Source organism: Lepisosteus platostomus, unplaced genomic scaffold (genome assembly GCF_059453375.1).
Source record: "Lepisosteus platostomus isolate fLepPlt1 unplaced genomic scaffold, fLepPlt1.hap1 Scaffold_188_H1, whole genome shotgun sequence".
Classification (NCBI taxonomy): Eukaryota; Metazoa; Chordata; class Actinopteri; order Semionotiformes; family Lepisosteidae; genus Lepisosteus; species Lepisosteus platostomus.
The window spans coordinates 41,378-56,720 of record NW_028291569.1 but is presented as its reverse complement, the minus strand read 5'-3'; the positions used below and the strand labels follow the sequence as shown (position 1 = coordinate 56,720).

General features: G+C 36.7%; 1 protein-coding gene across 3 annotated transcripts in view; it reads right to left on the bottom strand.

Annotated features, from left to right (window-relative positions):
- Positions 1–323: 323 nt before the first annotated feature.
- Positions 324–15,343, bottom strand: part of LOC148636252 (lysine-specific demethylase 4C-like) — a 43,600-nt gene continuing 28,580 nt past the window's right edge. For all 3 annotated transcript variants that reach the window (XM_088623529.1, XM_088623530.1, XM_088623531.1), the window contains 2 exons: positions 12,184–12,233; positions 324–489 (listed from right to left, as the gene is read on the bottom strand). In XM_088623529.1, coding sequence (XP_088479655.1) covers positions 362–489; positions 12,184–12,233 — 178 coding nt within the window. In that variant the 3' untranslated portion in view covers positions 324–361. The remainder of the gene's footprint in view (positions 490–12,183; positions 12,234–15,343) is intronic.

The following is a 15,343-nucleotide window of genomic DNA, read 5'->3' as shown; positions in this document are numbered from 1 at the left end:
CAAGTGAAGGACAGGTAGACTGGCCGCCTGCCTGATTATATTCTTGCCTGACTGATGAACTTAATTACCACACGTCTGCAATGTGGAAGGCAGCCTGCAACAGACTTGCCAAATGTGGCTTTTTTTTTTTTTGATGGAGAGGGTTAAAGACACCTGCTTTAAAATAAAAAGTCATGTAGAGATGAAGGTCTCAAAGGTTAACTGTGGGAAACACATTCATCTTCCGTCTGGTTACACTCAGTTTGACAATACAGGTACCTTAACAGGTGTACAATTCACATCCACGTCCTACTGAAATGGAGCTACAGCAATCTGGTCTGGCTGTGGACTTGGAATTATCTAACGTTTTTGGAAACTTTCACTACCTTGAAAAAAAACACAATACCTTGTCAAAAGGGATCCCATATTTCTTCAATATCGAGGGAGAAATCAGAGTCATCTTGTGACGAAGAAAGGCATCACAGCTTTTGAAGCTGTTTGGGAAGAAACCTGGAGGGAGAAAAATTATGTTTATTTTATTAATGTTACAGTGTTGTTCTTTTTTTCCTGCATTTGTGTTTGCTTCCTCACAGAGCAGTTGCAGAAAAAATAGCTGCAAGCATCTTTAAACTGTTTTAAATGACAAACTTTGACTCTATTCTTTATAATTATTCTTGCAGCTGCTTGAGAAGAATAAGATAGCATTACATAAACTAGCATTACCTTATATAAAACAATGTTTGAAAAGTCTAAAAAAGTAACTTGTATAATAGGTTATTCAAAGAATTGTGTGTGGATGGACTTGGGTGATGGCTTATTACGCCAAACCTTAAACTGCTAGAATGTAAGAGGTCTACAGACAAGTCTACAGCGATGCAGATAAATAATTGTTTTTATGAATTTTGTGAATTATTTACATACAGTATAAAGATTAGCATTCAATGGCATGATCTAGATCTATTGTAAATCACTCAGTATTGCTCATTGTTAACTCCTAAGTACTGAACTTTCACAATAAGAACACTATTACATGCTTATGCTACTGAAGGTAATACAATATGTCCATTTCACTTACTACAGTGAAGACAAAGTAAGTACAATTTTACATATGTATGTGCAATCACAATACAAAGCAAAGTTAAATTTACAGGCAAAAATGTTTTGCGATTGCTTGGCTTTTTTTATCCTTTCTTTTACTTCAGGTTTTTTAACCAGAGGGGATGCTTCCCTTATTTGCTATGCTTAAGACGCCCTGAATCACTGTTCTGCCAACATGTTGTTGAAAAATAAGGAGAATTCTCAATGATAAATCACAAAGTAAAGGAGATTGCAAATTAGGGACTTTGTTATAGTGAAAATGACTTTGTACAGTGAAAAAAGGTATTAAAATAAATGTTTCATTGGGCAAAAAAAATGTAAATCAAGAGATCACATAACAAGAGGCTGCTGCTCATTTAGTTAGTTGTTTTCCCCAGTGAATAACATTTCCTGAAATATTCTTTTGCAACACAACAGAGATTTGCAATAAGATTTACAAGGGTACTTGTAAACTGATATTTTAATATGTAAACAGGTAAACATGCAGAAAAACACAGCCTTTACTCTGAAGGTAATCAATGAATATGCAACAAATACAATCTCTGTTTATTGCATTTTAAAGGGATATATATTTAGATGGAAAATTAAAACTTAAAAATGCAAAACACTATAAATAATACTATGTAATGGTTGTGCTGATTGATTATTTATAGTATACTGTACAGGACCCACTTGAAGTACATTTAATTCAAATCTGGCCCACCATAGCAAATGAGTTTGACACCCCTGATCTAAGTGGTTATTGAAAACACATGCATGGATGTGAATCATTTGTTCCATACACATTCCCTGGAAAACCCTGTTTTATAACTTTCTGCATTACTGATGATGTGGTTTGCAGTGGGTATTGAGAAAATACTGTACATATTATGCTCAATTTGTACCTTTCTCTTTTCCAGAGTCAACCTTCATAAGCAAGTCGCTGAAGCTGTTTTGCGGTAAGAGGCAGTGATAGATTTAACAGAAAAAAACGTTTGTATATTTAAAGATTGAAGCTTCATGTATGCATAGCTCTCATCAAAGCTCACAAATTTCTCTGAAACTGTAAACATCTCTTAAATTGTCACGGATGAAGCCGCTTGAGACAGTGCTCATTTTTGGCCAATAGTTTTCTTTCTAAACTGCTGATCTTCAGTAGGATGAGTCAGAATGTTCCTTCAAGGTTCTCAAAAGAGATGGGGTTCTCCATAAAATGTAATAAAAGTCTCTCTGTATTTCCCTCAAGTTTATGGTTATCTCTGTGTAAGCCTCACCAGATCTGCTGAACTTCTTATTCGTTATTAACATTCACTGCATGGGTTCTAGAGGCTATAAGATGTCTATCTGTTCCACATATCTTCTCTTTTAACTAGCATAATTAGAAATTTGATTAATGCTGCTGTATTAATTATTGAAGCTATGAGCTAACATTAATAACTGCAAGCAAATAGACAGTACTTCAAATTTGCTTCCTAGTTTCAAACTTTCTGTACTGTTTGAAACTAGGAAGCAAATTTGAAGTTTTCATCACAGGCGGCGCTTTTTCTAACATATTTTTCTATGTACCGTACATAAAAAATGAGCAGCAATGTAATTGAGCAATAAAATGTTTTTCATTTCATTCACGGTAAATTCAAGATATTAAAATTGAAACATCTTATAGATGACTGAACACCCCAAAACCACAATAAAGGGGTACTTTTAAAACAAACTGAAATTCAATCAAACATAACAAAAATAAAACTCAAAAACCAAAGAAACAAAATACAGAATCTCAACTGTCTGCATCCCAGAAGGTTTTTCTGGTTTCTTAACAATACTAACAATACTACAAAGCCTGCATAAATACTTTGGAGTAAAAGTATTTTGAAGCCATTTCATCCTACAAAGATTTTCCACAATACAAATTCTAATAAAATTATGATGTTACACAATACTGTATATAAAACAGCCTTATGTTTGGACCTGTAATGCACAGCAGTGCCTTGTTTTGCTCATGTTTAAACTTTTAGTAGCCTTGAGTAAATGCGTTATTACCAACAGTCTCTCCACAACTGATAAACCACTGTAGTGCACGGAAGGTATTTAGCCTTCTCCTCTATTTGAATGTGTACATTACAAGGTTACAGAACAGCTTGTTTTTTGTTCGTGCTCAGTCTGGTGTTGAGAGGGATGAAAGTATTATTCCTATCGTCTTCCCGATTCGATTTACTACTGTACTGAACCTGCCTGGAAACATACCCTAGAGAACCAAGAGATTGTAAGTCCACGCTTCTTTTCTCTTTGTATTCCATTAATTAATATTTAAATTGAAATCAATGAAGAAGGAAGATTCCATTCTTTTCTCTTTCTTTTTTTGGATACAGATTTGCAGCTGAAGAGTGCGCCGCAGTTCTAAATAGTCATAGCGAGAAATAATTGAAAAGCACTGGAGGAAGGTTATGTGCTGAATAACAGTATTTCACACCATATCAGAAGTAACCCATGGCAGGACTTTCTGGGAGCACTGGTGCAATGACCATATGATAACAAAACAAAGAAGTGTCAGCACTCCACACTAATTTATGTTCACAATTAGTACAGCAAAATTACCACATCAGCAGGAGTCCTGCCTTTGATGATGACTTTGAATCAACACTAAGTGAAATGCAAACAGCCTGGGTCTCAAAGGGTAAGGCTGGGACCATTTCTCATGGAAAAACTAATCATGGCCACAGTCTGGAAATGACCAAATCACCCCGAGAAAAGTAAATACTAAATCAAACAGACTTGTATTATACAATAAGGAAAAGCATAATCTATAAATTACAATGTTTCCCTACAATGGTAAAAGAGAAGGCACTATCCATTACATTTTAGTATCGGGGTCTGCTTCCCTCTGGTGTACAAGTATAGTTTATAATACAAAATTATAGATGGTTAATGAATGGTTGTGTTTTGATACTCCAGATACTTTAGATATCATTTCAGTTATTTAGTTAAGAAAAAGACTTTCTTATACAGAAGTTAATCTTAATACTGAATTAAGAATATTAAGCCAAGACTAGAGCATCCTGCAGTAGAGGTGCTCTATAAATAAACTGCCTTTTAGTGAAAATACAAAGCAGATTGAGAGAACGTAATCATAGCTATTTCAGTACTAGATATTGACTTTCATAATGACAGCAGTCATTAAGTTGCACTCGTAAAAGCACATCCATTGATACTTTTCATCTGTTTTTTCTAAGCAGGTGGCAGGTTATATATCGAGCCCTACCATTAATTAAAAATGGGAACGCAAGGCTCAAAAACCAAGATTCAGAGATGAACACCAGAGAGAGGCGAGTTATCACTCTGTTTTGAACCACAATGACAGCAGGTTCACGTGAAAATGTCACTGAAAACACGTTCGTGAAATCAAAGACAATTTCACATACTAAACATTTAAAAAAACAATCATAAAAATAAAGAAAATCATATTACATTGGAAGGTACAAAACTTTTCAGCAGTGCGGCAGGATGGGTTTATGATGATACTGTATACCCCCTTGAGAATTTGAGGTAACTATGTTAAGACATTTTACTGTGCATATAAACACCAAAACAGTTTTGATGGTGCAATTGCCATTCTTTATACTACACTTCTTTATGACGCTACCCTAGTGGCAGCTTTTCATCTTGAGCGGTTTTCTACCAATTACTGTCTCTCTTTATACGTCCTGCTTTGTCATGCGACCTTCGCGTATGACTAGTTTCAATACTCTTAAACTCTTGGAAGTACACAGACAGGAGTGGATGACAAGGGGTTGTATTCCTCCATTTCTCTTCCTTCCTTTCTCCCTTAAAAGACAGTTGTTAATCTGCACTTTTTGTTTAATTAGGAGAAATCTGCACTGGTTTAAATGAAAGTTAAAGAATAAACTTTTATATTGCATATATTATACCACGTGCTTACACAAATCTAAAGTTGCAGGATATGATCATTCTGATGGGCATGATATCTTTTTAAGTCAGGGGATTCCATGCACACTATACTTAATAATAAGTATAATAATATATTATACTTAATAAAAGTAAAGACGTACGGACGTCCCCTGCTCTGTTAAAAACATCATCTTGAAATGTTACACGACAATAAAAGATAATAAATAATTAAAGAAAATATGTCACAGAAGAGCACCCAGTGCAAACTAGGCCTAACCACAGATAGTTGAATAGGTAGCTGCATCAGCATATATGGGTTCAAACGTTTCTTTTCTTCTCTTTACAGCATGGAATAAGCCTTTATTCCTAATCATAGATATAAACAACGCAGTCTAATGTGAAACATGCATGAGATGGCTCATTCAGATCATCTGAACAAGCACATCTGCATGCAGTTCAAAGTATCTTTCGTCTTTAAAGTAAATCACATCTCTCAAAACTATACGCTATCAAGAAAGACGATGTTGTACGCCCCACGAAGTGTCTCTCTTAATAACCAATCCTTCTTTCTGCCACCACTGATCCCTCCCATGCTAATAAAGCATTTCACTTTGGGCTTTTTCAAGGAATTGTCCTATGTTACAGACATCCAGCTAGCCACAAAACAAGTTCGGAGCTCAGACTAATCACTTTGCCTGAGATTTGCACTTCAGCTGCTCCTACACAAAACTGAACGACAAAATGGCAGAGATGAGCCAGCAGCCGAGAAAGGATATTAAACAGCGGCAGTTATTAGATCCACGTCTGATGTCTTTCAGATGCAATATTTGTATGTGCCACAGTCAATCAAGATTACAATGGAAACAGAAGATGAAAGCAGTCGAGCATAAAGAGCAAGAATGATAATTATAATGGAGGGACAAGATAATGGAGAATAGCCTGACTTTTCAGAATATTTTCATGTCTCAGCTATCGCCTGGCCTGGACACCCTGCAATCACAGGTCATATGTTTTAAAAATCCAATTTGACTCATTTGAAAGGTAATACACACTTATAAAGAAACAACATGCAAAACATTGTTTTTATTATTAGTCTTTGTGACAAAGAATAGCAGTTGATTTTAAGTGAAAAGCTGAATGTATACAATTTGTGTGATGCCTTTCATAATTCTAAGAGTTTGCTATCACTTACACAAAATGATAACAATGCTGTTATTTGATAACTGTAATCACCACTAGGTACAGAGAACTGAATTTTACTGCATGTGCATCTTGCCAGCTAAAGTCCACTTCAGGAATGTTCCAAGGTTATTAGTGTATTGGAGTGGACAAACAATACTGAGAACAGGAAAAACCTCAAGCAGGTACCGTATGTATTTATTATGGATTTCTTCTATATTTAACTTATATACTGTAATGTACTATAGATCCATTACATTGAACCTGAATTATTATTACTACTGCTACTGCTACTACTACTACTACTACTACTACTTGAAATTTAAACAGCTAAAATGTGGAATAGGGTGAAGATCAGAGATTACAGGCAACTAGAAAGGAAACCTTTTTTCTAATGAGAGAAACAAATAACACATGCAATCCTTAATATTTAAAACCTCAGGGGATACAGCTTTTCTATAATATGACACATATTGCAAAAGATGCAAGGGGAAGAAGAAAGAAGAAGAAATACTCAGATCCAATATATTTAATGAAATAAGAGAGAAATGAGTCTCATACTCATACCCCTCATGGAAATGCATATCTCTGAGTACTGTAATGACTTTCAGGAATTACTCTGGGGAATTACTGGTCAGGCTCATTGGCATTCTGTAGCATCATAAGTAAAGGTGTGTGGTTCCTGCTGTGTGACATAAGGGCCTGAGAAACAGCATTAAAACAGGACCAGTTAGATTTTATTTGTCCGACTGATTAAACAAGCTAAGTAACACTTCAGATTCGCTTTCAGTTCTATAACCTCTGCAAGTATCTGTATTACAAGTTCACAACACACTAAACTGTTCTCCCAAGTGACTCAGCTATCAAAGGCCGATGTTCGCTCACAGACTGAGCCCATTGATTCAGCTGTTGTCGGTTTGAGCCTGTGTCACTCCACTGGCCAAATTCAACCAATATCCTCCATGTCTCCCCATCTAATCTTCTACAACAGAGTACTACTGTAAATTTTTGAAAAAACTGGATGGCACTTTTCCTTCTGTGTTTATTCATAGATCACAGTGTAGTACATTACTGTCTATCACAAAACTAAGAAGTGACAAACATTCTCTCTGTAGTTCCTTAATCAGTTTGGCGTTTTATGATTAAATTGAATTTTTTCATCATTATTTTTCATTATTTCATTTCAGTGTTACGAGATTAACACTGTTGTGTGCCCTCTGTAATTAAACATGAAAAAAAACAGCATTTTCTGCCTAGAAAAGCTCAGCCACAGCCATTTGGTTATGAGAAATGAAACTGCTCTGACGTAAAATAAACCTAACATATATCTGAACCACAGTGGAAATGTATTCTTCAGCCAGACCGCCAACTGGAAAACAAAAATTTGCTTTCTTTCAACTGAACCGCTGTGTTTAATTCTTTTAGTCACATAGACTGTCCTTTTCCTTCATAGGACTCCTACTCTACTGAGCTATCAGGCCCAGTCAAATAATAAAATCAGTTTCATGAGAGACCTCAGGGGTTTCAAACCCCCCAGAACACACATCCCAGCATCCCTCTAAGCGAGCATGTTCTAAAAAATCCCTTAAGCATTCCCCCTTAGAAAAAAAAAATTCACGGTTGTTTAAAAGTCTGTTAGTCACCATGCTCTTTCTTTCATACTCATTGAGACGCCCATGAAGGTTAGGAGCACATTCTTCCTGCTCAACCATCCAGAGGTTTTTTTTGCTGTTCTTGTTATGCACCCAACTGCAGCACCAGTTGGATTACAATGCTGGGAAACGTTGTTCTTTGAGACGGAGTTTCGTTTCTGTACCTTACTACAGGGCAAACTGGAAGAGAAATGTGCACTGCCTTAATACCAAACCTCACAGAATCCCGCACAGTTTAAGAAGCCTTGGTGAGCTCAAGATGTACAGACTAAAACACCATTCACTGCTAAATCTCTTATCTGTCCAAAACAGACAGTTCTTAATGGCAATGGAACAGTGACAGCTAGTGCCTCCTGAGTCAGGGGAAGCATAAAAACAGACCGTTGATTGGAGAAATGAAGGTTGAGTCCAACTTTGACTAAAGAAGGAAAAAGGTGTTTCATACTGCATGCTTGGGAACTTCTATGAGCCACTCACGTGAACACCTTACTGTGGAATGGTGTAAAGGTCAGCTAAAAGAGCAATGATGTTAAATTTCAGCAAAACCTGTCTGGTTCCACTGTGACTGCTCTTTTTTGTGGTTTTGGAATGTTTTGCCACCCCCAACCCATGCACGTTCATACACTGTATGGCATGTTCAAAGCAGACCTTTCCCGCACATCAGAAGTGAACTTCAACCATGACATACAGTACTGTATTCTGACTTTTCATAATGCTGTACAGCCCAATCTAGATTTTGAAATGAGTTATCCAATACAATGTGAGTGTCAAGGGTGCAACCAGCAGGTCAGTTTGTGGGCCCTAGTCTTTACCAAACTCTTACTTCAACTTACAGATGTGCATAACTGCATAACAAGGTAACAATAATGATAATAAATATAATACTACAGGTCAGTAATAACAGTAATCGCAAGGTGGTAATTCTTCTTTGCTAGCTTTTTTAAGACATCCTCCACCTGGAAACAGTGCCAAGTTGACAGATTTGACCAAAGTCTGCACAAACAGCTGAACTCTTTTAGCTACTGCACCTGGAAGTGTGGCAAAGATCTTCAGTAGACAGGGAATGCTCAGACAGAACATAATGTCAGCCGCTGAAAGTGCTTTCATCACAATATTCAGTCAATCATGCACCGGACATCCCCTTCAATCACTCTTTCTATCGTGCTCAGTTTTTAAGTCCTCTGGAGTACAAGGAATGTCAGGGCTAATGATGTCATTTGTAGAGTGCTGCTTACAGCATCTGTTGAAAGTTACCCTCAGCCACGTGCTTTTGAATGAGAGGCAGGTATCATTCTAACTCTGACATGTTTATAGAATCTGCCCTCTAATTCATTCGTCCGGCTGTGGGCAAAGAGAATGTATATAGATGTTTTTGTTTTTGGATGTTTTGTTTTGGCAATTCTCCCATCTTAACTGCCATCCTCGTGGGATGAGGAACTTGAAGAGGAAGATCTGTAGGCCCCCCTGCATTATGAAAGATGATGGCAAAGTCAACATCAGAGCTCCGCCTCATGCTTTCAGTGTCATCACAGGCACTATTAGTCTGCTCCACGTTCTGCAGAATATCAGTGCTCAATTCCTGGGGACAGCAGGAAACACGGAGAAGCAGTCTGGAGAACCTTGCCAGTGTACTCAAGGAGATAAGGAAGACGTGACTGACTACACATCGAAACTGTGTAGCTTTCACTGAAGCAACACAGTCACTCCATTCTCCCGTATCTTTTAAATGACTATGTCATCTATCTATCTCATATAACTATATACACACAATGTGTGCCTGGATTTATCTCTGAAAAAAATAAGAGCTAGGGCCAACATTCATTTGTGTCAGAATTGTATGTACAGTATATATATTGCTATTACAACAAGCTATTCCCAATTGAGTTTCACCTTTCTAGACAATACAATACTGCTATATCTACATATAGTCCATGTATAGGTATTCCATTTGATTTTTAAATTCAAGACATATTGCTCTCCTTGCCTCTTCAATCTGCAAGGGAGATGTTTTTATGACAAACTGCATTGACTTTTCACTAATTATAGCTCCCTTATTGTTTGTCCTTTTAGTTCAGAAAAGGCACATATGGAACAGTCTAAGTGCTTATATAAGGGAATTCAAAGAATATCCCTCTTATGCTTTGTGCCTTTGTGTTGTACTGCTTGATCACCTAAGAGAAGGCGAACACAACCCTCACACAGCAAAGAAATAGCCTGTAAAGTTGTCAGAGGACATGTTCTCATTATCAGTAATCATTTTATGTAGATGTATTTTCATTCTTTGAAAACACCAGTGTTTGGTAACAGCAATTGCTGAAAAAGAGACTTGCATTCAGAAATATGTGTAAATCTACTTTTATTCACAATATCCATTCTCAAATGCCCTACCTCACTCCCTTGTAATCTCAAACCATGTCTCATTCTTTATCATTATTCGAAAGACCAGATTTCAATGCTCTTATTTGTATGCTTATACTTTATTTTGTATACTTTAGCAAAAAGGGCTTTTAACAAAGAAAGGCCCTGTTGTCCTCCCTCTTGGCCTGGTGACTTGAAATTCACCTTTCAAGCAGAGAATCATTCTTTAGGTAGTAAAGTGTTAAGAGATGTCTTGTTATTGGGTCAGTGCTGTTACAAGTGATTTCAGAAGAGAAGATACAGTAAATGGTCTGTAACAGGCTTCCAGACAAACAGCCCCGATCTCTCCCTGCTGACTGAATCAGATTTTCCATTAATCTAAACTGGGTCCTCTGTGTTTGACAGGATGGGGATTATATACAGCAATAAAAAACACTCAGGATTTCATATCTCTAAAATTACCTCATCAGGAAGATACAGCCCACAGCTATTCATCGAGAATACATTTAAATCTGTCCCAGCTTGAATTCAATCAATAGTGAAAGGTATTGATGAAGTAAATTCTCCTTTACAAAATAAACTAGAACATTCTTCTATTTTCAATGTTACTCATATTTTGGTGAGACCACAAAATTCTCTCATGTCATAAATGTGACAAAGACCTTTCCATTAGTAAGTATTCTGAATTACAGAATATTTTTTCTCACAGTTAAGAGAAAAATGGTGACATTTATTCCTAAAAAATTACCACAAAAACAACATTTTGAAGATAAAACATTACCATTGATCTAAATGATCTAATTTAAAAAAGCAAAACAACAAGACTACAATATTTAAAACACAGTGGCAGCACAAATTGTTATGATTAAAGAACAGCTTGGAAACTAAATGCAGAAACACAGCAACATTAATAAACAAAATGTAATCGTTCCCCAAGATGAATATTGTACCTGGTAAATTACATTGCTAAATATTGTCTCTTTTTAAAAAGCTGTACATAATTCTCATCTTTTCTTCTTATAACCTAGAAGTTTGTTATTAACTATAATGCCTCCCATTTTCTTTAAGCCATTAAATGCCATCATTGCATCAAAATGCTGCAGTTAATCTTCCTGCTTTTCAGCAGAAGAAGGAATCACAGCCAAATCACTTCCATACATTATTGCAGTCAGCAGATTTGATTGAATTTGCACTCAAAAAAAGTACAAACATTAGGTGTAAAATACATTAAGTGCCTTGAGCCTAGCGACACTAGCAAAGGGCAGTATTTGAAAAAGAAAATGCATACTTTTAGCAGCGTTTGTGCCTGAGACAGTAATTATTTGTAGATAGAGAGGATTATAAGAATGGTTCTAGAGCTGAGCCTGTTCTTCATTAGACCCAGCAACTCTGCGAAAATTCAAGAATGTCTTACTCTGAGTGGTTTTCTGGAAGTCCTTTTTTAGGATGAACAAAATGTACATTTTTGCATTAGCAGGGGATTACGATGTAATTTTAATCATGGAAACATGGACAAAGAGTGATGGATGACAGATACTTTAGTGTATATACAGAATTCCAAAGAAACAGGAAAAATGAAAGAGGTGGACATTTGATACAGGATGTAAGCATTCTAGTAACTCTAACACAGCTACCTGTAGTAATCAGTTAATCACACCTCCCAGTTATTGAGTGTTATTTTGAACATTAACCTCTTACCGATATCTCAGTTTTCTTCCAATTTACTGGTCTCAAAAGAGACATCCTCAAATTATCTTCTAAAAACAAGATGAGCTATAATTTCCTCTCATGGAAAATTACTTGTTCTTACGTTTCTAGAAGTTAAAAGTTCTTTCACCAGCATCTGGAACCAGACAGTTAATCCCATTAGTCAAAGCCTGCTTATTAAGCATGGCAAATTAAGGCACAAAAATAAGAAATCATGGTATGAGGGCAATCATATTAACACAATTTTTGTGCTTTTGGGTTGCCACTGTAGAAGTAGCTCACATGTGAAAGGATTACAGAAATCACACTGGAGAAACCAAAGTATTACCTGCAGCAAGACGCTCCAATCTCTTTCCATGCTCTGGGGGAACTGCATACCTGAGACAATAAAAGAACACAAACTGAAAACAAGACCTTAACACACTGCATTTAGAAATGCACTAAGCTCCTAAACAATTACACAGAATAAGAGAGTTGTTAATAAAACGTAATTCTTAAGTTTAGAGGTTCCATTTTTCAGTTCCAGATGCACTTTACACTGAATGTGCAGAGAGAGGAGTTCCTGCTCGGTGTACCAACCACACGCTGTGTCAGGCTGGAGAGAGGCAAAGCAAGAATGATGATGTTTGTCCACACACACAGCGAAGGCAACACGAGCAGTCAGGCACGGCAAGCACAGCAGGGGATTCTGAGAGCCACTCTCACACGTGTACGACTCTTCCCATTTCTATAACATGGCCAGGTAATCACGTACGGGCCAAAGCGTTCACCTGCACCCTCTTTTTTTTTTTTTTTTTTGCTTTCTTTCCTTTTAAAACAAACTATGTTAGCAGCCTGGAGGAAGAAAGCCACTGCAGCTGTAATTCCCTGCTGTCAAAGCGTTTAGTTCGAAAGACCTCTGAGCTTTTCTCAAATACCTCTGCTTAAGTCGAAAAAAGGCAATGCTGTTTCTCCATTATTTACCACAAGCTTGTATTCCATGTGAAGCCTGTTCTGACTGGTAAAGGTCGAACATGGAGGATTCCAGGGGGATACTAGAAGAGTGTTTCTAAGCCCATGAGGGTCTGCATTTTGACAGTAAATGTAATAACTGACTTGGTGTTTCTTTTAATGGCGTCTTAGGAAACCCCATTAAAAAAAAAGTTCCAGAAATGAAACAATTCTTTGCCAAAAGGACATTAACACTCTCAAACCTTCGAGACAGGTGTGTGTAAACGTGTACACCTCCATCACCACCTGGTGTCTGAAGCATCACCAAATGAAGCACTTTCAAATTTCCATACAGAGCTCTTGACAGAAACTCATTTCACGCCTTTAAAGGATGAAATGTTTTGAGACACTGTTTTGTAACTTGAAAAGCAGCACTCAATTAGCCATTGCCTCATCCCATGCAAGTTGACATCCTACAGTATATCACACTTAAACCCACATAGCCAAACACAAGCATCACCCTCTGAGTAGATACAACAGTCTAGGATTCAAAACTACAACCAAATCGTTAAGCTTAAAGACTCAGGTTATCTGAAGTTACTGTACCTGAAGGATTGTTTTGTTAATAAAATGATGAGTTGCTGTTTATTATTATTCACTTTCATGCCAAACATCCATATCCATAAGCCACAAACTACAAAAGAACTATTTCAACTATGGTAGATAAGTAACATTTTGTTTTATACCATTTGCTTCCCTATTCATTTGTATACATACTGTATCTGCTTTTTTATTTTGAGAACATAAGAACAGTTCCGAGCAGTTAAAGCCATTCATTCATCTACCCTCTTTTTGTAGTTAATAGCTATTTCATCCAAACTGTTTCTTGAAAGAAAGGGCATCGTCTTCAATAGCATGGCAACTTGTTCCACACTCCCACAGCCCTCTGGGTAAAGAAAAGCCTCCTGTTCTACATTGCAAAAGCACTCCCCCCTGGTTTCCACTGTGCCCTCTGCTACGTGCCTCACTGTTCTTTGTGAAGAATTCTGGTGGGTTGAACTTGCCAGTGGCCTTAAGAATGCTTGTATCAAATCCCTCAGCATTCTACACTGTTCAAGACAAAAAAGATCCAATTCCTTTAGCTTGTCAGAACAGGACATTCCCTTAAGCATCGGCACGTATCTGCTTGCTCTTTTCTGGACTGCATTTTCTTTAACTCGAAGACCAACATTGCACACAATGTCCTAAATGAGGCCTGGAAATTGTGTCCTGGATACTTTCATTTGGTCTAAAAATTTGGTTCAACACTAAAACTTGAGGTTGTGAAATGACAAACATGAGAGACACTCTGCCTTTAGTAAAAGATTTTTCAAGAACTGTAATTCAAATATTAATTTAAAAAAGTGATTTGTTCCATTTGTTTTGCTTTAACTTTAAATTAGAAAAGCACTGCAATTTATCTGTAATTTCAATATATATATACAGGTAGTAAAATAAAATGACTATTCTTTGTATTTCTGTTGTGAAGTGTAAAAAAGGCTAATTTCATTCCATGAAAAATTTGAAGTATAGTAGCAGACGTCTGACAGTCCTTCAGGACTGAAATTAAATTCATTAAACAATCTGGAAAAGAGAGTATTAAATTGAAATATCTTTCATTTTCATGTAAATTCCATCATGTTTTCCCCAATGTCTATGGCAATTTTTAAAGCACTCAGTGCTAATAACATTTTCTTCAGAATCTTTTATGTGAATCACTTAGACCAGATCTTAACATTTCCTAACTGGAGGTTACAGTAACAAAACATGCCTGAGATTAGACCAATCTAAATTGCATCCTGGCGAGCACATTAAAACCTCATTCATTATTACAGGGGGCGAAGTATATTTGAGGTGCTGAACCAAGGCACGTTCATGAAGGCAGCAAGCAAAATCAGGTTTTATTTTTGCAAACATACTATATACCGAGGAAAACCGTGCCACGAAACAGCACATTTTGTCCCCTGCGTCACTCTGAACTAACAGAAATACAATTCTGGTTGTTATTAAATATTACATTTACTGGGATACAGCTGTGTTTTTAATTCTGAAGCTTTCTAATAAGGATGCAAATTCTCTTCTGATGGGCAGTAACAATGCCAATAATTGTGATGAAATCCAATATAAGCATTTGGTGCAAACAATGTACTGAAATACCAAAATAACAGGCACCTGTGCAACAAGCTATAATACATGCTGCATTCAGATACAGAAATAAAGTACAGGCAAGAACTAACTAATCTCAAAAAGAGAAAAAAAGTTTTTTTTTCCTTGTAGGCTTTCTTAACTTAGGCTAATGCCCAGAAGGAAAGCCAGGCGTTTGATTTAGGAATACAGAATCTCCATGTTGTAAAATCTCCAGGCTGTTCTAAACTGTAAGGTCAATATGTTGAGACTATATGACCTTTAAAACACGCAAAGAATGTGTATTGAGAAGAGGCATGATTTTAGCTTGCAAGGGATTAAACACTTCAAATGGAAATTATACTGTACATTCTTCAACTTTTGCAACTTTCGTT